General features: G+C 45.1%; 1 protein-coding gene across 5 annotated transcripts in view; it reads left to right on the forward strand.

Moving 5' to 3' along the window:
• LOC107374951 (cilia- and flagella-associated protein 44) overlaps window positions 1-22,041 on the forward strand; it is an 85,367-nt gene that overhangs the window by 25,122 nt on the left and 38,204 nt on the right. For 2 of the 5 annotated variants that reach the window (XM_015943252.3, XM_070552487.1), the window contains 12 exons: window positions 10,192-10,587; window positions 10,688-10,832; window positions 11,028-11,269; window positions 11,631-11,880; window positions 11,959-12,165; window positions 16,780-16,975; window positions 17,043-17,141; window positions 17,310-17,440; window positions 17,526-17,642; window positions 18,628-18,829; window positions 20,019-20,179; window positions 20,283-20,417. In XM_015943252.3, coding sequence (XP_015798738.3) covers window positions 10,192-10,587; window positions 10,688-10,832; window positions 11,028-11,269; window positions 11,631-11,880; window positions 11,959-12,165; window positions 16,780-16,975; window positions 17,043-17,141; window positions 17,310-17,440; window positions 17,526-17,642; window positions 18,628-18,829; window positions 20,019-20,179; window positions 20,283-20,417 — 2,281 coding nt within the window. Of the gene's footprint in view, window positions 1-10,191; window positions 10,588-10,687; window positions 10,833-11,027; window positions 11,270-11,630; window positions 11,881-11,958; window positions 12,166-16,779; window positions 16,976-17,042; window positions 17,142-17,309; window positions 17,441-17,525; window positions 17,643-18,627; window positions 20,180-20,282; window positions 20,418-22,041 lie in introns of those variants that run through there. The other 3 variants (XR_011520896.1, XM_054744609.2, XM_070552488.1) reach the window with 3 other exon arrangements.

Raw genomic sequence — 22,041 nt, forward strand, 5'->3', positions numbered from 1 at the left:
GACCGGATCGGGTGGTACTGGTTAGACTGGATCAGGGTGGTACTGGTTCGACCGGATCAGGGTGGTACTGGTTAGACTGGATCAGGTCGGTAAGGGTCAGGGTGGTACTGGTTAGACTGGATCAGGGTGGTACTGATTAGACCGGATCGGGTGGTACTGGTTAGACCGGATCAGGGTGGTACTGGTTTGACCAGATCAGGTCGGTAAGGGTCAGGGTGGTACTGGTTAGACTGGATCAGGGTGGTACTGGTTAGACTGGATCAGGGTGGTCTTCAGAATCCTCTACAGACAGTTGAGAGAGGCAGATCCGGTTCCACTCTTTCCAGAGTCCATGATATGCCCAGCTGGCTCTGTCCCAGAGGGGCATCCGGGAGCCCCTTCTCCCGTTCTCATCGTTAAAAAAATTTGGTCAATCGCGTTGAGAGACCAACTGACCAGATCCATTTTAGTAATTTCAGTTTCTAGAAAAAATGCAGAAGCGCCCCACACCCAAAGACAGACAAAGAGCCTTGGGATAAGATAGGGAGGAGAGGAGGAAAAAAGCATCTGTACTCTCCAAGAGCCGGAAGAAGTCATTAACTGCCATTGACGATAGAAGTTGTCATTTTAAATCCAACTAAAAAGTTTGCCTTTTTTTACTGTGTGGGCGTCGGACGAGCCTCCGCACCGTGAGAACAAACTTGCCCTGATAGTTCTTATTTTATTCTGAAAGAATGCTAGAAAGTTGTTCCAGTCAGACCTTGACTGTGCACCCCAGGGCAGCTGTAGCTACATCGTAGCTCATCCCCACCAGTGTGTGAATGTGTGTGTGAATGGATGAATGATACACTGTAGTGTAAAGCGCTTTGGAGTCCTTACTCTGAGAGGCGCTATACAAGTGCGGGTCATTTATCATTAGCATTTGAGTAAACTGGCATGAGGGGCTTGAGGTGAAACAATCTGGTTTGTGGTGTCAAACAGGACTTTACAGTTATTTTTGTTTACAGCAGTCAGCTGAGCAAAGTAAGTGGCCCTGGAAGTCTCATTCAGAGATGTTATCAGTTCTCTAAAGTGCAGCCTGTTGCTTTCTAATCGTTGACTTCCAACGTCTCTTGGCTCTGCGGCGTGTCCTTCTGAGACTGTAAATGTTCTAATTAATCCAAGGACTTTCCTGTCACGTTTGGGAGGATGATTAGGACCCAAAATATGCAGATAACCCAGGATGACAAGAGGCAGGAGATGGAGTCAAATAAATAATCTTTTATTTGAAGGATAAAGGAACAAAAATCAATCCAAGGCAGCGAGCCAAAGTCCAAAAAGTCCTGGTGCACAGGAACACCCAAAACTCACTAAGAGCACCAAAGCCTAGAAACAAAAACTCACACAGAGCACGAGCAACGCTGACAACATATACAAACAACACTGATGGACCAACAAGAACACTTCTTCTTCTTCTTTTTGTTTATTGGTGGGTGGCATCTAACTTCTAGGTGCATTTCCGCCACCTACTGTGCTGGAGTGTGAGTCGGAGTAAGAGCGTAAAAAAAAAAACTAAATTCTATTCAACAAACCACTGTGTGTAAGAAACTCAATAACCAACCTATATTTCCCTTCTTCACCATTTAACAAATTCCTTACACTAATCACCCCACCTCTTATGTTTCTCAGTTTCTCCCTGAGTCGTTCTCTACTTTCCTCATATTTTATGCAGTCACACAAAACATGTTCCACCGTTTCTCCCCCCACCCCACATCCACACAAACCTGTGGGATGTTTCCCCATCAGATGCATCGTATTATTAAGCCCAGTATGTCCCATCCTTAATCTTGATATTATTCTTTGATCTCTACTATTCATCCTCATATTTTTCCATTTTCCTACTTTCCCTTGTATCTGAAATAAATGTCTTCCTTTCTTTTCCCTTTCCCACAGTCTTTGCCACTCTTCCATTATATGTGCCTTAATGATAGATTTAATTTCAGCTGCACTATACGCAACATGTATTATTTCACTCTCTCTTATTGCCTTTTTTGCAAAATAATCCGCCATTTCATTTCCTTCTACTCCTCTATGTGCCGGTACCCACAAAAAGGCAACTTCAGTACCCAATTTCCTTAATCTAAACACGGTCTCATATATTTCATATAAAATGTCTAGTCGACTTTTGGTAGACATTAATTTAACCGACACTAAGACAGACAACGAATCAGTACATATAAGCCCTTTCTTAATTCTATTTTGTTCCATCCATTGAAGACTAAACAATATAGCCATCATCTCCACTGTGTACACAGACAAATGATCAGGAGTTCGTTTCCGAACTACTACTCCCATATGTGGTATCACAAAGGCAAAACCGGTCTTTCCCCCTTCCAGTTCCTTTGAACCATCTGTGAATATATGCACAAAAGACTCATAGCTGTTTAACCTATCTTCCGTAATCACATCCCAATTCCCTTTACCCCCACTGCTCCTTATTTTATCATAAATACTATAATCAACACACACTTCTGGAAAAATCCATTTCGGATTAACTGTATATAAAAACTTTTTCATTTGTACTTTATCTTGGATCTCACTCTCTTTTTCCCAATCCTGCACTTTCCAGCTACCATATTCCTTCTTCATTTTCTCCTTTTCCCAACACGGGCTCAGTGCCCTTTTTGCCACATGGCCGTTATCCTCACACCCTTGTATACTTGCCCAATAATTTAAAGCTATCTGTTTTAATCTAAGCTGTATTGGCATCTCACCCATTTCTACCTGCATTGCCACAATAGGCGTAGTATTCATTGCACCACAACACACTCGGAACACTTGACTTTGTATGAGTTCAATCCTTTTCATTAATGTACTAGATGCCGAACTATAAACTATACTCCCATAATCTATCACTGAACGTATCATTGCACTGTACATGTTTTTTTAATGCCTGAGCACTAGCCCCCCACTCATACCCTCTCTCACACCTCATAATATTTGCTCTTCAGAGAGCATCTTCTTAACTAGCACCTTGTCTGCACCCGTCCCTCCTCTCTACTGTCCACTCCTTGTTCCCTCCTCTCCATGACTGATGTCAATTTGTTGTTGTTACTATTGTTGTTAGCCTCAAGGGCAAAATGCCGATTATCACTTGTAAGTCGCTTTGGACAAAAGCGTCTGCTAAATACATAAATACATACAAATACATAATATTTATTACTTTTTGGCATCTTTTCTCAATTTTAGTTATATTATCCTTCCATATTAACTTTTTATCAAATATCACTCCCAAATATTTAAACTTATCTACTTGCTCCAACTCTTGTCCATACCATGTTAAATTCTCCATTACCTTCTTGCCTTTAGTAAACACCAAACTTTTAGTTTTTTCCACTGAAAACTTGAAACCCCAATCATAAGACCAGCTTTCCACTTTAGCAATAGCTTCCTGAATTTTCTTTTGCACATATTGGATATTTTCCCCTTTCTTCCATATTGGTCCATCATCTGCAAAAAAAGCCTTACCAAACTCATTCCCCACATTCTGAAACACATCATCTATCATAATAGTGAATAATATTGGACTAATGACACTTCCTTGAGCAGTGCCATTTTCTACTTTACACCCCCTAGAAAATGTACTTCCTATTTTTACAAAAAATCCTTAATCCAGTCATACATTCTTCCTCCCACTCCTAAATTTTTAAGCTTTATTAACAATCCCTCCTTCCACACCAAGTCATAGGCCTTTTCTACATAAAAAAAGACTACTACTAAACTCTCTTTATTGATTAATGCTTTTCTAATTTCTGTTTCCAAATAAACAATTGCATCCATCGTGCCTCTCCCTTTCCTAAAACCACTTTGATGCTGAGATATCTTTTTATTTCTTTCTAAATAATCCGTTAATCTATCCACTACCATCCTTTCCATTATTTTACCTATATGAGATGACCGACAAGAACACAGAGACAGACAGGGCTTGAATGCACTGGGAGGAGCAATCAGGGAAACAGGAAGCAGGTGTGTGGGGTGAGCTGCTGGAGGGAAGGCAGGTGACTATAACCCCGGGTTTCCACGGGAGCCGTCAGCAGCACGTTACTGCAGCAGCACGTCTTGCTTGCGTAAGCTGCTGCTTGGCCCTTCCCACGAGACGCAAAGCAGCAGGGGAGCAGCTGCCACCGACAGAGCACGAAGTCACACGAGTGACTTCGTCAGTAAACACAACAACAAGCAGGAGAAAACTACATCATGGTTTGTGTTTTATGTTCTGTCCGTTTTATAATCGCCGATACGGACCTGAAAAACAAAGGAGACCGCTAGCTAGGTGATAACTTCTCACGGGGACGCACAGTCAGTAACCTTTTTTAAAAGTAAAGCAACCGGAAGGCAGTACGTTCTTTATTCTGAAAATCTCGGAAGCTTCTCTCCATTTCCGCGTCCGATTTCCTGTCTTTCCTTTCCCAAAAATGTGGAACTTGACCCGTTTCAGAGGCGTCGCGCGTAGAAAATAGAACCAGCGCATAAAGGCTGCGACATGCTGCTCCTGAGACGCGGCCGACTCGCGCTGCTGACGGCTGCTGACGGCTCCAGTGGAAAAGGTTCTGTTGACCACAGCGGTTCCTATCAGCAGCTATGACGTGCTGCTGCAGTAACGTGCTGCTGACGGCTCCTGTGGAAAGCCGGGGTTATACTCCAACTGGGGAAACAGAACAGAGAAGGGCAGATAAACCTAAAATACAACATTTAAACCTAGAGACTGAGGGAAGGACTCACACAAACAATCTGGAGGAGGACATAATACACACACAGGCGCACACACACACACACACACACACACACACACACACACACACACACACACGCATACACTGAGTTGGGGAGCACACACATACACACAAATATACACAAACACTAACTGGGCAGGACACACACACACACACACACACAGAGTTGGGGAAGGATGGAGCTACAGACTGGAGGAGGCTGAGGATGACTAAATAAAACACCGTACCTGAGGGGATAATATGAGGGCCTACAAACAGAAGACACAATATAGAGACGCAGACAAAAGACACATGAGGGCGCTATGAGACACAGAAGGGAACTAAAGGGGAATGGAGAACACCAGGAGGGATATGAGGATGCAGACACGACACCTGAGGGCGTTAGAGGACACAAAAGGAGATCTAGAGAGGGTTGGAGAAAACCTGGAGGCACATACAGGTGCTGGCCAGTAAATTAGAATATCATCAAAAGGTTGAAAATATTTCAGTAATTCCATTCAAAACGTGAAACTTGTACATTATATTCATGCAATGCACACAGACCAATGTATTTCCAATGTTCATTACATTTAAATTTGATATTCATAAGTGACAACTAATGAAAACTCCAAATTTGGTATCTCAAAAAATTAGAATATTCTGAAAAGGCTGAATATAGAAGACACCTGCTGCCACTCTAATCAGCTGATTTACTCAAAACACCTGCAAAGGCCTTTAAAAGGTCCCTCAGTCTTGTTTTGAAGGCCCCACAATCATGGGGAAGACTTCTGACTTAACAGCTGTCCAAAAGACAATCATTGACACCTTGCACAAGGAGGGCAAGACACAAAAGGTGATTGCTAAAGAAGCTGGCTGTTCGCAGAGCTCTGTGTCCAAGCACATTAACAGACAGGCGAAGGGACGGAAAAAATGTGGTAGAAAAAAGTGTACAAGCTCTAGGGATAACCGCACCCTGCAGAGAATTGTGACGACAAACCCATTCAAAAATGTGGGGGAGATCCACAAAGAGTGGACTGCAGCTGGAGTCAGCGCTTCAAGAACCACCACGAGGAGACTCATGAAAGACATGGGATTCAGGTGTCGCATTCCGTGTGTCAAGCCACTCTTGAACAAGAAACAGCGCAAGAAGCGTCTCGCCTGGGCCAAGGACAAAAAGGACTGGACTGATGCTGAGTGGTCCAAAGTTATGTTTTCTGATGAAAGCAAGTTCTGCATTTCCTTTGGAAATCAAGGACCCAGAGTCTGGAGGAAGAGCGGAGAAGCACAGAATCCACGTTGCATGAGGTCCAGTGTAAAGTTTCCACCGTCAGTGATGGTGTGGGGTGCCATGTCATCTGCCGGTGTTGGCCCACTCTGTTTCCTGAGGTCCAGGGTCAATGCAGCCGTCTACCAGGAAGTTTTAGAGCACTTCATGCTTCCTGCTGCTGACCAACTTTATGGGGATGCAGACTTCACCTTTCAACAGGACTTGGCACCTGCACACAGTGCCAAAACCACCAGCACCTGGTTCAAGGACCATGGTATCCCTGTCCTTGATTGGCCAGCAAACTCGCCTGACCTTAACCCCATAGAAAATCTATGGGGTATTGTGAAGCGGAGGATGCAATACGCTAGACCCAACAATGCAGAGGAGCTGAAGACGACTATCAGAGCAACCTGGGCTCTCATAACACCTGAGCAGTGCCACAGACTGATCGAGTCCATGCCACGCCGCATTACTGCAGTTATTGAGGCAAAAGGAGCCCCGACTAAGTATTGAGTGCTATACATGCACATTCTTTTCATGTTCATTCTTTTCAGTTGGCCAACATTAGAGAAACAAACATTTTTTCATTGGCCTTTAGAATATTCTAATTTTCTGAGATACCAGATTTGATGTTTTCATTGGTTGTCACCTATAAATATCAAAATTAAACGTAATAAACATCGGAAATACATTGGTCTGTGTGCATTGCATGAATATAATGTACAAGTTTCACGTTTTGAATGGAATTACTGAAATATTTTCAACCTTTTGATGATATTCTAATTTACTGGCCAGCACCTGTAAAGGAAGGGGCAGACGCAGACCATGACATTTCCTTTGTGTTAGATAAAATGATCTGCTTAACAGGAGCCACTTTATCTAAGATACTGCAGCATTTTTTATCCAATGACTGGATGAACGAGCTTGGATCATCACCTGAACTGAGCTGCTGTCAAATAATCTAGAAAATCCATCCACTGCTGACTGATTAATGATACGTCTCTTTTGTGAGGGACAGATTCAACATTAGATAGGACATTAAAGAAAATGCAGCTGTGGTCACTCACATGAACCTCTTCCACATGTAAATGATTGATATTTAGTCCCAAAGAGAAAACAAGATGTAGAGTGTGTCCCATTTTGTGTGTGGGGCCTGAAACGTGCTGCTCTAAGTTGAAAGACTCCATAATAGACATGAACTCCACTGCTGTGCTACAATTAGGATCATTAATGTGTAAGTTAAAGTCACCCAAGGATTAAAACTTTTTCTAGTTTGGTCACTGATGATATAAAATCTGCAATTTCAGAGAGAAAAGGCCAGCTGGACCGGGCGGTCGGTAGATTAAAATACAGTGGAATACATTTTGTAACCCTGCTTTGATCACCTGACATTCAAAAGTTGTAAAAGGGCCATTTTTCACCAGATTACAGACATGTTTGTCCTTAAAGACCACAACTAGACCTCCACCACGGCGTGACGGGCGTGGTGTGGTAAACACAGCAGTTTGGTGGACATATTTCATTGAAGTGTACATAATTTTCATCTTGCTGCCACGTCTCTATAAGAAATAAATAGTCCAACTTTTCTCTGGGGAACAGCTCGTTTACAATAAAGGATTTGTTAGAGATGGAGCGGGCATTTAGGGCACACTGAACAGAATCCTGGAGAACATTTTGTCTTCTTCACCTGTCGGAGAGGGATGGGTCGTCAACATCTGGTGTGTTTCTGGGTTCTCCGGCCATGAATACAGTTAATGTCACTGCTGGTTGATAAATAAACTGGAATAGGGAAACTTTTGTCAGCAGAAGACAAAATTCTGGGGATTGTGACCTTTGGAAGACACACAGAGGACTGTTGCATCATGGGAGGACTGCAGGAATGACGTTATTTGGAGTGGTGGTGTGAACGATGGCCGAAGAAGGTGAAGATCTCTGGGATGTAAACCGTCATGCCTGTGAAAGGGAATCCACCATAGATGCATATCTATGGGACTGCACAGCATACCGGATGTTAGCGGTTAGCATGTTTTAGCCATGTCGGTTAGGGTGAATACCGTCTCGTCTGAAGAAAGGAGAAACGGTTTCAAAACAGGTTAAAATTATCGATTAAACCAAAACCAAAGTAAAGGAATATGAGGTCTAAAGCAGCATTTGCTTCTTTTGCAGTTCAGCAGAGAGTTGTCGTATGTCCTCTTTAATGTTTTCAGTTCTTTCATTTTCTTTAGAAAGCATAAAGGTGTCATTGTGGGGCAGAAGGAACGGGAGGACAGACATTCAAGATAGCTTCAAGGTTGCTTACACTTTAGCTGAGCTGCCTCTGTCGGATCCAAAAGATTTGTATTCCAAATAAAGATCCAAGAAGTTAAAGAATCCAAAAAATAAACAAAGACCCAACAAAATCACAGAATCCAGAGATCAGTGACAGGAACAAACAGGTTTTAAGGTTTTGAGAGGATTTAGAGCACAAACGGTAGGAGCTGAAGTAAACACGTCTGCAGATTCTGCAGGCTTCTTATCTCTTCTATTGGTTAGACCGGGTCAGGGCGGTACTGGTTAGACCGGGTCAGGGTGGTACTGGTTAGACCGGGTCAGGGTGGTACTGGTTAGACGGGTCAGGGCGGTACTGGTCAGACCGGGTCAGGGTGGTACTGGTTAGACCGGGTCAGGATTGTACTGGTTAGATCGGGTCAGGGCGGTACTGTTTAAATTGGGTCAGGGCGGTACTGGTTAGACCGGGTCAGGATTGTACTGGTTAGATCGGGTCAGGGCGGTACTGGTTAAATTGGGTCAGGGCGGTACTGGTTTGACTGGGTCAGGGCGGTACTGGTTAGACCGGGTCAGGGCGGTACTGTTAGATCGGGTCTGGGCGGTACTGGTTAGATTGGGTCAGGGCGGTACTGGTTAGACCCGGTCAGGGCGGTACTGGTTTGACTGGGTCAGGGTGGTACTGGTTAGATTGGGTCAGGGCGGTACTGGTTAGACCCGGTCAGGGCGGTACTGGTTTGACTGGGTCAGGGTGGTACTGGTTAGATTGGGTCAGGGCGGTACTGGTTAGATTGGGTCAGGGCGGTACTGGTTAGACCCGGTCAGGGCGGTACTGGTTTGACTGGGTCAGGGTGGTACTGGTTAGATTGGGTCAGGGCGGTACTGGTTAGATTGGGTCAGGGTTGTACTGGTTAGATTGGGTCAGGGCGGTACTGGTTTGATTGGGTCAGGGCAGTACTGGTTAGATTGGGTCAGGGCGGTACTGGTTAGATTGGGTCAGGGCAGTACTGGTTAGATTGGGTCAGGGCGGTACTGGTTAGATTGGGTCAGGGCGGTACTGGTTTGATTGGGTCAGGGCGGTACTGGTTAGACTGGGTCAGGGCGGTACTGGTTTGATTGGGTCAGGGCAGTACTGGTTAGATTGGGTCAGGGCGGTACTGGTTAGATTGGGTCAGGGCGGTACTGGTTAGATTGGGTCAGGGCGGTACTGGTTAGATTGGGTCAGGGCGGTACTGGTTAGATTGGGTCAGGGCGGTACTGGTTAGATTGGGTCAGGGCGGTACTGGTTAGATTGGGTCAGGGCGGTACTGGTTAGATTGGGTCAGGGCGGTACTGGTTTGATTGGGTCAGGGCGGTACTGGTTAGATTGGGTCAGGGCGGTACTGGTTAGATTGGGTCAGGGCGGTACTGGTTTGATTGGGTCAGGGCAGTACTGGTTAGATTGGGTCAGGGCGGTACTGGTTTGATTGGGTCAGGGCAGTACTGGTTAGACTGGGTCAGGGCGGTACTGGTTTGATTGGGTCAGGGCAGTACTGGTTAGATTGGGTCAGGGCGGTACTGGTTAGATTGGGTCAGGGCGGTACTGGTTAGATTGGGTCAGGGCGGTACTGGTTAGATTGGGTCAGGGCGGTACTGGTTTGATTGGGTCAGGGCAGTACTGGTTAGACTGGGTCAGGGCGGTACTGGTTTGATTGGGTCAGGGCAGTACTGGTTAGATTGGGTCAGGGCGGTACTGGTTAGATTGGGTCAGGGCGGTACTGGTTAGATTGGGTCAGGGCGGTACTGGTTTGATTGGGTCAGGGCAGTACTGGTTAGATTGGGTCAGGGCGGTACTGGTTAGATTGGGTCAGGGCGGTACTGGTTAGATTGGGTCAGGGCGGTACTGGTTAGATTGGGTCAGGGCGGTACTGGTTCTAACTCCTCTTCTCTCAGGTTTGCAGACTTTGTGGGGGGAGATGTTGTGACTCTTTATGCGATTGGCAGCAGCCGCTGTGTTTCTACGTACCGTCTGCCGTCGCTCTCAGAGGCTTCACCCCAGGTCTCAGCTGAGAGCGGATCTGACCTTCCTGATGGAGGAACTGAAGCTACACACAATCTCCACCAATCCCAAGCAGAAGCTGAGGAAGACTGCCCCCGAACAGCGGTCAGTGACTCCTCTGAGCCTGCACCAGGGCCTTCAGCCTCCCTTCCATCCAAGAAGGAGAAGTCGCTCCATAAAGCCAGGCTTCAGCTGGGAGCTCGTCCGAAAGAGAACCGTCAAAAGGCTGCAGAAAGGGCAGAAGTGGCTCAAGCTAAATTTGCAGTAAGGAGGCAGGAATGGGCCCAAATGTGAGTCTAGAGCCAACCTACCCGCTAAAGCAGAAACAAGCTTCAGCCTGGGTGGGCAGTAAGATCAGCCGTAACCTTTGGGATGTTGTTTGTGTCTCAGTTATGCAGAGAAGCCGGGCAAGAACTATGAGGATTCAGAACTGGTCCAGGGCATCCTTCAGGCCAGAGAGACTATCGATGGAGTGAAAACCTCAGTGATGACCCTGAAGGAGAAGGAGGAAGAGCTGATTTCCTTAGAAGTCAAAGTATAAACTCACACATCAGCTCTCTGTTGATAATCTGAAGTGGCTTTGATCAGGTGGTTTAATTCTAATAAAGTTCATTTTTAAACACCTTTCAGGACACCAAAGGTCACGTTACAATAAAAACAAACCAGACTCACTTTTTATTATGTAAAAAAAGGCTGACAGCTAATGTAACATTTACCTTCATCCTTACAGATCCGCACAAAGAAAACGGAGATGAACAGAAAGATTGTAGCTTTGAGGGATTCCAAGGTTCAGCTGGTGTCTCGGTTTGATGCTCAGATCCAGCAGCTGCAGAAAATCCAGCAGCATCTACCACCTCAACTCCGCCTCCCGCTACCTACCCCTCCCACCCTGTTACCTGCGGAAACCCCAGAGAGGAAACTGCAGTGCAGCCGCATCGCTGTGGAGAAATACATGAAACTGAGGGAGCAAAGGTGTATAGCAGGGGAGGGGCCTGAGGAGGAGTCAGGAGTCGTGAGCAATGGGAGGAGTCATGGGTGAGGGATGGGGAGGGGCCTAGAGAGGTGTCAGGGGTGGGGGATAGGGAGGGGAGCCAAGGGAAGTGAAGGGGGGCCATGGAGAAGCCAAAAGTGAGAAAGGGGAGGAGCCTAGGTGGAGTATTCATAATTACTTTGCAGATAAAACTTGTGTTGGTGGTAAATTAATTAGTTTACTTTAAATTCTGGGTTTAAATTTTTAATTTCTTGTATTTCTGAAATCATCCCAATCCACTTCCTGACAAACGGGTCCAAATTTAAACTGACCTTCGCTATTTCCTGTTTCCTTCTCAAACAGGCTGATGGGTGCACAGCAGCAGGGCGGGGCTGTGAGTATACTGGAGCTCCTGGAGAAAGAAATGGAGGCTGAAGAACAGAAAGGAAAACAAAAGGATGAAGGAGCAGAAACCTCAACCGTGTCGTCTTCAGCTGTAACGGGGCAAAGCAAAAGGACAAAGGGGCAGGAGGTGGGTGACGAGATGGAGAAGGAACTGCAGAAGGAGGAGGAGATCCGACTGTGTCATGAACAGAGCTGTCTGGTGGAGCAGGTCATCATCATTCGTTAATAGTTCATCGCTGATTAAGTAGGAGCTTTGACTAACAAGGACCTCTTCTGTAATCTTCAGCTGGAAAACTCTTCTGTGACTCAGTTTGATGCTGAGCTCCATCAACTGTATGAACAAAAACTACATCTGGACATTCAGCTGAAGCTGATGGAAATGCAGATGCTGAAGCTCCAGCAGGAGGTGCTGGTGCTCAAACGCTTTGAGACGAGGGAGGAGAAGCTGCAGGAGAAGCTGTCCAAGTGCCTCCAGGAGGAGAACCAAGTTCTGGTAAAAAATAAAAATACTTCAGTGGAAATAAAACCAAGAACGGTCGCTGGTGGAGTTCAGGCCCTTCTGATCAGAACATAATCACCGCCATTAATCATGAAATGACATCAAACTCCAGCTTCATTAAAACCACAAAGCAGACTGCCCAAGTAGGGCTGCTCCCTAGTGTGAGGGGGAACCTTCCATGGTGTTTTTATAGTAAGTAAGAAAAAACTTTATTTGTGTAGCGCCTGTCAAGGTAAAAAGCACAAAGCGCTTCACATAAAAGAACATTTAAGAAATATAACATAGATCAAGAAAATAATCAAAGACATCAACAAACGGTATAAACGAGCAAAAATTCAAACATAGGCAGCTTTGTACAGGTGAGTCTTTAGCTGTTTTTAAAGAGCAAGTCACCCCCTACCAGAGTATTGCTCAACTCCCACTTCCTGTTTGAAAAGTGCAACAAATGCTGTTGCCTAGCAGACCGAGAGGGCGGAGCCACTAACAAATACACACACACAGACTCACAACGACATTGTGACATCGTATGGTACCAGCTAACGATCTAGGGTACCTCTTAGCCAATAGCGATGGCAGATTTAAATTCAAGCGCAGTGCAGAGTTTTTACCTGACAATGGCACAACACTGGCAGTTTTAGGCAGAAAAGTCAAATTTGAACTAAAATGCACTAAAGTGCAAAACTATTGACTACACGTGTCTGCAGCACGATTAGACACACATTTATATAGTTTTTCAGAAAAATAAAGTTGATTTGGGGGTGACTTGCTCTTTAAAAGAGTCCTCAGAGACAGAGGAAGAGAATTCCAGAGTCTAGGAGCCACGAGGGAAAAGTCTCGGTCTCCTTTAGTTACGAGTCTGGAAGAACAGGCCTTCATCAGAAGACCTCAAGGACCTGGGTGGAGTGTACAGTTGCAGATAATTACCAATGTACACCAGAGTCTGTCCATGCAGGGCTAACGAGAATCTTGAACTTGACCCTAAACTCCACGGGGAGCCAGTGCAGCTGCATTAACAGAGGAGTCACATGAGAGACTCTGGAGGATTTGGTCAGAAGCCTGGCAGCAGTGTTCTGTACCGTCTGCAGCCGGTTTAAGGAGTTTTCTGATGTCATCAGATATGTGAAAATCCCTCCTGCTGTCTGGCTGATCGTAAAACCTTTGGTGTACAGCAGTGATGATTTACATTCTTCTGGGCCAAGTCAGCGTTTATCTGCAACACGATGAAATCCAAAGTGTAGACACCGTCAACGGTTTTATCAAATGCAAAATAACGTCCAACTCAGTCAACTCATCACTGACAGAACAGTCTTTTTACATCCACAAGGATCCAATTAATGTCCTCCCAAAAGCAGTAGTCCATAACAAGTCTTGTGTCCACATTCAACATAATAAACCGCTGGAAACGTCCAAAGTTCCCCTCATGCATCTCTTTCTTACAAAGGTTCCACAGTAACCTCCGTGAGGACACTCCTTCACAGCACCGACCCTGATGTGTAAACATCTAACCTGATCCGACAGGCGCAGCTTTACACCCTCACGCTGATGAGGTGGGGAGGGTTAACCTATTGGGCGATGATGTGTGAAAAGTCCAGCGTTTTGCTTGACAGTAAGATCAGATGAGGACACGTTGAGTCGGACATTGCAGCGGGACCTGTGGTTGAACCGTCACACACATGCATTACAACGTCGATGTTCAAACGTAACTTTATAGAATTGCAATCCCTATTGAAAAATGGGAGGTGGATCAATCAGTCGTTTTGACCAGGACTTCTGGTCCCAAACTTGTTTAAAAACTTAAAATGATCAGACACTCCAATTTACAATTAATTCAGTACAAAATTCTACACAGAGTAGACTATACAGGTCATCGGATGTTCAAGATGGGGTTTGTGTCGTCTGACACCTGTACACACTGCACAAACAACATTCCTGACAATTACATTCACGCACTGTGGTCCTGTCCACCTGTCCAGGAATTTTGGGGTAGAGTATGTGAAGACCTGTCAAAGTGTCTGAAATGTCATACCACCCCTCAAACCGTCATGTCCCAACCGCCCCCTCTCTTTGTTTACTGGGAAACCTGGACGATGTCCCGATTGAAACATCTTTTGTTCACGTGGTTCTGACTGCCATATGCATCGCTAAGAAACGTATCCTCTTGAATTGGAAAAATAGAGAAACTCTCTGCATTAACCAGTATAGAAATCTTTTGTTAGATCATATTACACTTGGTTTAGCCTCTGCTTCCACTTCAAATCAATCTCTCTGGGCTCCTTTGATCGGTTCCATCACATAGCGGTGATGGTGGACCATTGATATTGTCCTGCGGGATGATGTGGATGAGGGGGTTGAGGGTCTGAGTTTGGAGTATCTGGACGTTCCCTGGAAGTGGGTTCACTGGGGGTGTCTGGGACTGGCTGGAGGTGCTTGGGTTGCCTCAGGATGGGCTGGGGTCTCCATGCTCTGGGTGGCATTTTGACAACAGAGGTGCCTATTGGGGCCAGTGAGGGAGCTGGCTCCCTGGAGGGCTAAGACCAACCAGCCATTCCTCCCCATCCCCACACATTTCTCTCCTCCTGCTCCCTCACATCATCACACAAACATGTACATAGGACTTTGGGGGGTGGACAAGTCAGGGAGTGCGGGTATGGACCCCATTTCTGCATTCCTGTGGCAACCTGCCTCCCAATTTTATTTGCACCTTAAACACTTCCACCAACGACATTCCACGCAAACACACACTTAGGGCCTTGGGAGTGAGCACATTCAACGGCAGTTGGCAGGGGGATTTCTCAGCCTCCTCCCGAGTGCCGGTGCTCACTTCCAATTTTAAACTGCACTTAGACACAGAGGGCTGTGGTTGCAAGTGGGGTGGTGGTGTCATCAGCTGGCATAGGCCAGACGATGCCCGCACTGCCCGCTCACCACAGCCATGGCATACACCTCATCAACACACAACACTATATTGGAGCAGGCGGAGGGAGACTAGGGGTCATAGCACACCTCTTCGTCTCCCCTCTCCCCCTGCCACACCTGGTGTGGAGTGCGGTGCCTTGGTCTGCTTGGGTCGTGGCTCCCGGGTCAGGGAGTTTAAGATTTTTGGCGTCTGCCTGACTAATCCTGGTGGCTGCCTGGTGGGGTCTGGGTCCCTGGGCTCTGCTGGGTCCCCGGCGGGGGGTGGTCGCCCCAGGGTCCCGGGTCATTGAGTCCTGGGCTTCAACACAGGTCTTCAACACATGTCTTAAGGGTGTGGTTGGCACCAAATGCACTGTGATTTATTATCGTGTGATTGTTCAGTTAAACAATGTTGATTATATATTTCTTCATCAAGTTGACGCAGTGATAGCTTGCTCCCGATGTATTGTTGTTGTGTCCCATGTTTCTTCTCTCTTTCTGCAGGTCTAGAAGCAGACTCTTGTTCATTATTGTTTATTTTTGTGGACCCCCCCCCCCAACACACACACACACACACACATACACACACCTTTTGTCTCTTCCTTTCTCTTTCACCTCTGACTCCATCAGTGCGTTTACATGCAGCCAGTAACCCTTTTAAAACCTGAATATTCACAATAACCCGGTTCCGCAGGTCCATGTAAACACCGCCAGAAACCCGGATATGCTCATAACCCGGTTTTTAAAAACCCGGTTACTACACCTGGGGTAACTCTTTTCTAACCCGAACGTTTGGTCGTGTAAACGCATACCGGGATATCCCCATCAAAGCGTGTGTTCTGTGCATGCTCTGTTCGCAAGGAATCTTGGTCTTTTGAGTAGCGAGACGTCTTGTATGCGCCAGAACACCGGAAGTAAACAACAAGTTGGGAGCAACATGGCGAGTCGCGGCACAGCACCACACTTTTGGAGTGACGAAGAAACTAAAGCGCAAACAAACGTGGTCGCTATCTCTTCTGAACTGGGAAAAATGTTGTTGTTTTCACGGATACTGGAACGAGAAGAACCGGAAATGACGCATATTGCATCTGGACGTAGTCCATACGTCCTGACGCTACCCCAACGTCCGCATTTAAATCGGGTTATGCAAGTTAGGGGTAACTCTTTCTATTTATGCTTGTAAACAGGTTATTCTGATCAACTCAGAAACCCGAATACCGACCTCAACCCCATCATAACCCGGATATTGGCTGCATGTAAACGTACTCCGTGTCTGGTCGGAATTACAATGCATTCAAAAACAATAACAATACATTTTTAGGTATCAGGCGTGACATTAAAAGCAGACGCTTCGATGCTCCACCTGAGAGTAAATCTGTAAGGCTTGTCACCAGCATTCAGACATCAAATCTGTTTGCTTCACAGCCAGACAGCACACGGGAAGAAAAAAACTGAAAAAAAAAATCGTAACTTCATGCATCGCTAGCTCCAAATCCAAAAACCTAAAAATTCTAACCTAATGTTTTAGCCGAGAGTTGTTCACAACACACTCCAAGTTCTGATCTGACAACATTTCTGTTTGAAGTTTTTATGATGCGTAACATCACCACTAGGTCTAAAACCCCTAAAGTGGTACTGAAATGCCAACCAGTCGCTCTGGTTTCACTTTGGTTTACTGGTTTGAAATGGTCTGTCTCTTCCTTGTGTGGACAGCTGAAGCTGGAGGAGTGCAACCAGCAGCTGGAGCTGAAGGGAGCAGAGATGATTGATCTGAAGAAGAGAGTGAGAGCTCTGACTGACGCCTTTCAGGCCTCACTGGGAGAAAACTGCCCTTTTGAAGAGTTTCTTACCAAAGTCTTCACACAGAAAATCAAACGAGTGCAGATGGAAAAATCACCTCTACATGAAGGTGCTGGAAGGTCAACATGGGTCATCATTCTCTTCCTGTCTTCTTTATAACCTGAATTTGTTTTTAGAAACCGAAGACGGTGAAGAAGACTCCGATGATGACTTGGACAGTGATGATTACAGCAGCAAGAAGAAACGAGAAGCTTCTCTGAATGTTCGGCCTAAAGGTCAGCTGACTGAATCTGGTGCTGCGGTGTTTGATTCCTCAGAAACAACCATCATGGTCCAACTAAATAAATCAAGTTCATAAACAGAGAAACAACTGCTCTGATTCTCAGTACAAGATTCAGTTTGGATTGAGTCCATCTCAGCGGTGTTGTGTGTTTGTGTCTCAGGCTGCAAGCCGGAGCTGTTAAAAAGCACTCTGCAGCTCCGTCACGATCGAGTGGAGCTGGAGGAGCTGCAGGTGAAGGAGAGGAAGGTGGTTGAGGCTCTGAAGAAGGACATCACCTCACTCCAGGAGAAGGTCAGCCTCTGTCCCCTCCACTGTTCTCTGTGAAATGGCGCTCTTCTGTCACAGCCTGCTCTGCGTTTTCTGTCGGGATTTCCAGGAGAAGCTAGTGAAGAGCCAGCGGCGGGCGGTAGAAGCTGACATCGAGTTAATGAACCAGGAGAAACAACAGGAAATGAACGAAGTGGAAGTGATAATTCCCCTCAAACTCAACCAGGTAAACAAACTCTGAAGACAAATCAACTTCAGTCGCACAACAGATTTATTTACTGATTTATTTTCCTTTAGGTAAACAGCAGCTTTCCACCAATCAGAGCCTTTACTGCTGAGAGGCTAACAAGAAGTTAACAGTAGTTTGTTTTACATTTCAGAAATATGTGAGATATTAGCTCTTAAAACAACAACAACAGTCATAATAATCATATTAGTTTTATTTTAAAGAGGACCTAGAATCTAAACCAACATTTTCCTTGTTGAATAAAGACAGCTTGAGTTATCAAATGCAGCATACCAAAAAGTCAAGGCCATGTACGACCTATTTTTATGTCGGTTAAAAAGTGGAAAAAGGCAATCCCCACACACACACACACACACTTTTTCCAAAGTCATTTTTTGTCTCCTGCACTTCCAAATATATTACGCTATATTAAATAGACCCTGGTTGAGCACTAGGACCAAGCGGAAAACAGCCGCGTTCCCATTACATATTTAATATTTTTGTATACTTGTGTAAAAAATTAACACAGAACATGTGCCAGGGTGCAAAAACATCAAATAAATTCAAATCATTTGTATCTAGTGCAAATATTAATTGTTTTTTAAGCATTTTTATTAAGGGATCCATTAAAATGTTTTATTTAAGGCTTGAGTGGGGATTTACTGAGAAACCCTGACTGTAGTTTCAGTTTCTGCTTTCACGTGTCTCTTCAAACCCTTTTCCTCTTGGCTGAAACATCCTCCAACACACACACACACACACACATTGGTGGAGTGGGTGGGGAAAAGAGGTATTTTTTATGTGCCTTATATGTGTTTTATTTAGCCATCTATCAGGGCTTGGACATTTTAAGCTCCAACACAATTTTATATGCTTTCTAAAAGCTCAAAGATAAATAGCAATCTAGCACCCCTTTAATATAGTCCCAAAATTCATTACAGCAGTGGCTTGGCTTCATCTTCCTCTATCTTCATATTTCTACCAGATTCAGTTGGCCTGCAAGGGCCCGGTGCTGTCAGATCTGAGTGAATTCCTGGCATTGGACAAGATGGAGCTGTTTAGGATGGATGAGCAAATCCAACAGCTACAAGCAGATAATAAGAAGCTGAATGACCAGTTCCATCGAGATCTGAAAAAGCGTGACAGACTCCTTCGGGATAAGAAAGTAAAGTCCATAAAGGTTAACGGTAAAACGCCCAGGATTTATGTTCTAATATAGCCAAGGTTCAGGGTAAAACAGTCAAGGTTCAGGGAAAAACAGTCAAGGTTCAGGGCAAAACAGTCGAGGTTCAGGGAAAAATAGTCAAGGTTTAGGGTAAAACAGTCAAGGTTCAGGGCAAAACAGTCGAGGTTCAGGGCAAAACAGTCGAGGTTCAGGGAAAAATAGTCAAGGTTTAGGGTAAAACAGTCGAGGTTCAGGGCAAAACAGTCGAGGTTCAGGGCAAAACAGTCGAGGTTCAGGGCAAAACAGTCAAGGTTCAGGGCAAAACAGTCGAGGTTCAGGGCAAAACAGTCAAGGTTCAGGGCAAAACAGTCGAGGTTCAGTGCAAAACAGTCGAAGTTCAGGGCAAAACAGTCGAGGTTCAGGGCAAAACAGTCAAGGTTCAGGGCAAAACAGTCGAGGTTCAGGGCAAAACAGTCAAGGTTCAGGGCAAAACAGTCAAGGTTCAGGGTTAAAACAGTCAAGGTTCAGGGCAAAACAGTCAAGGTTCAGGGCAAAACAGTCAAGGTTCAGGGCAAAACAGTCAAGGTTCAGGGTTAAAACAGTCAAGGTTCAGGGTTAAAACAGTCAAGGTTCAGGGCAAAACAGTCAAGGTTCAGGGCAAAACAGTCAAGGTTCAGGGCAAAACAGTCAAGGTTCAGGGTTAAAACAGTCAAGGTTCAGGGTTAAAACAGTCAAGGTTCAGGGCAAAACAGTCAAGGTTCAGGGCAAAACAGTCAAGGTTCAGGGTTAAAACAGTCAAGGTTCAGGGCAAAACAGTCAAGGTTCAGGGCAAAACAGTCAAGGTTCAGGGCAAAACAGTCAAGGTTCAGGGCAAAACAGTCAAGGTTCAGGGTTAAAACAGTCAAGGTTCAGGGCAAAACAGTCAAGGTTCAGGGCAAAACAGTCAAGGTTCAGGGTTAAAACAGTCAAGGTTCAGGGCAAAACAGTCAAGGTTCAGGGCAAAACAGTCAAGGTTCAGGGTTAAAACAGTCAAGGTTCAGGGCAAAACAGTCAAGGTTCAGGGCAAAACAGTCAAGGTTCAGGGTTAAAACAGTCAAGGTTCAAGGCAAAACAGTCAAGGTTCAGGGTAAAACAGGGTAAATATACATGTTGGGTAAATTAAAGTGTCACAGTTGTCAGATCCAGTCAGTTTTATGAATTGGTTGCTGCAGACCTAGAGAATCAGTGCGATGAATTGATGATGAGAAGGTTTGGGAGGAAAGTGGATCTAGAGGCTCTGCTGACGATGCCGGACAGCACCAGGTTGGAGGAACTGGAGCAGGAAAAGAAGCGCCTCCTTGCAGCTCATGCTGACAAGATGAAACACTTGGAGGTTTGTTTATTTGCTCCTCTGGAAGTTTGAGGTGTTTTGTTTATATGCTTGTGAAATTAGGTAGACCCATCATTAATGTATTCATGTTGAGTTGTACAATCAGACACAGGTAGATGAGGCGCAGATGGATTTGATGAAGGAGACGAGGAGAAACACCAACCTTCTGCACACCACGATCGACCTGATGGAGCAGATTAAAGATGTGAAGGCTAAAATCAGCTCCAGCAAGAAGAAAAAGGTAACAGCTGTTGTAGTTACGATCAGTCATTCAAACACCTAACCATGATATTAACAACAACAGTGCTTGTTGGCTTACCTATGAAGGTTTTATTAAACACATCTTTTTTGTGTGAAAATTTCTAAACATTTTATTATTTAAAAGGGATGTGGTGGTGGTGATCGGGCCGATGAAAACTCCGCTGGTGATCGATTCAGCCCCGGGGGTGTAAACCGCGGGAAATGGAGCAGGAGGGGGAGGAACCGCAGGGAAAAAAATCACTGCTAGCAGGGGGTGTGGCCCAACACAGCCTCATTGACAATAATAATGATGATGGCTGGGTTAGTTTGGGAGAAGAGGAACAGTATTCCAAGTGGATCAGGCATTTTCATGAGCCAATTGGATACTGTGGAGACAGGGATCTGTCAAATTCAGATCACATTGATTTTCTGTCAGTTTTTTTGGATGAGGAATTCTGGACCCTCATCACAACTGAAACTAACCAATATGCTCACCAGTATTTAGAGAGGGAGGAACTGAAATCTAGCTCCAGATATGACTGGTACGATGTAACTGTCCCAGAAATGAAAGCGTTCATTCAGTTCTGCATGGGGCTTGTGGAAAAGCCTGAGATTGAGGATTATATATATATATATATATATAATAAACAAAATAAACCAAAGAAGGGATGAGTGAAATGTGTTCATAACACTGAAGCACCAAAAACAGTGTTCTTGATTGATACACAGTAAACATAACAAAATACCAATAAAGTAATAAATATTATATATATACATACATAGTTATGTATGTCTACATATGAGTATGTATATATATATCATAAACAATAACTGTTGGGTAGATAACCCGGAAGGGGGGGACTGTAAGGTGTTGATTCAGGTTTGCAGCTGCCACTCCCCGGAGTGTCGGCCAGAACACTACTCTAGGCCCGGATGGCGATTCAGGAAGAAGACACAGAAGACGCCCAGGATGGTTTAAACTCTTGTATTATCTCCACACAGTCAAAGGTAACAGGCTTGTCGGAGGAGCAGGTGTTACATACAAGTTTAGGTACAGGTGTGTGTCTGTGTGTGTGTGTGTGTGGTCTCTGTAATGAACAGAAAGAAAATAGTACATCACTAAATGTTCATAATAGTAACTCAGAGTACATCAACAGAAACACAGGTAGGAAAGAAACTAACATCCCCTTTGCTACCATAAACCAGATATTACCCACATCCCATATATAAACCCACTGAGCTAACTCAGCACACAATTATCCCCAATCACACGGCAGGAGAGCTAGCCTAACTTAGCTTAGCTTAGCACTCGCTAGCGACACAAACAGAAACATCTTCACTTCCCTCTAACTTCAACTAGTCACAAACACATTTTATCCGCACATCCTCATACATCACAGACTTACGTTGCTCAGTAACGCACACTTCTCACGAAATGACCACTTCTCTGCTGATAATCGGGAGCAAACACACTCATATAGATTTCACCCACGTATCCACCTATCCAAAACCTCTCCCATCCAAAGTGGTGGGGTGACATCTACAGGTCACTCTAAGCAACTACAGGTGAACAACTGAACAGAATAGAAAGGAGAACTCAAAACTATGGGGCCTTTTGTACAGCC

This window comes from Nothobranchius furzeri, chromosome 6, assembly GCF_043380555.1.
Source record: "Nothobranchius furzeri strain GRZ-AD chromosome 6, NfurGRZ-RIMD1, whole genome shotgun sequence".
NCBI lineage: Eukaryota > Metazoa > Chordata > Actinopteri > Cyprinodontiformes > Nothobranchiidae > Nothobranchius > Nothobranchius furzeri.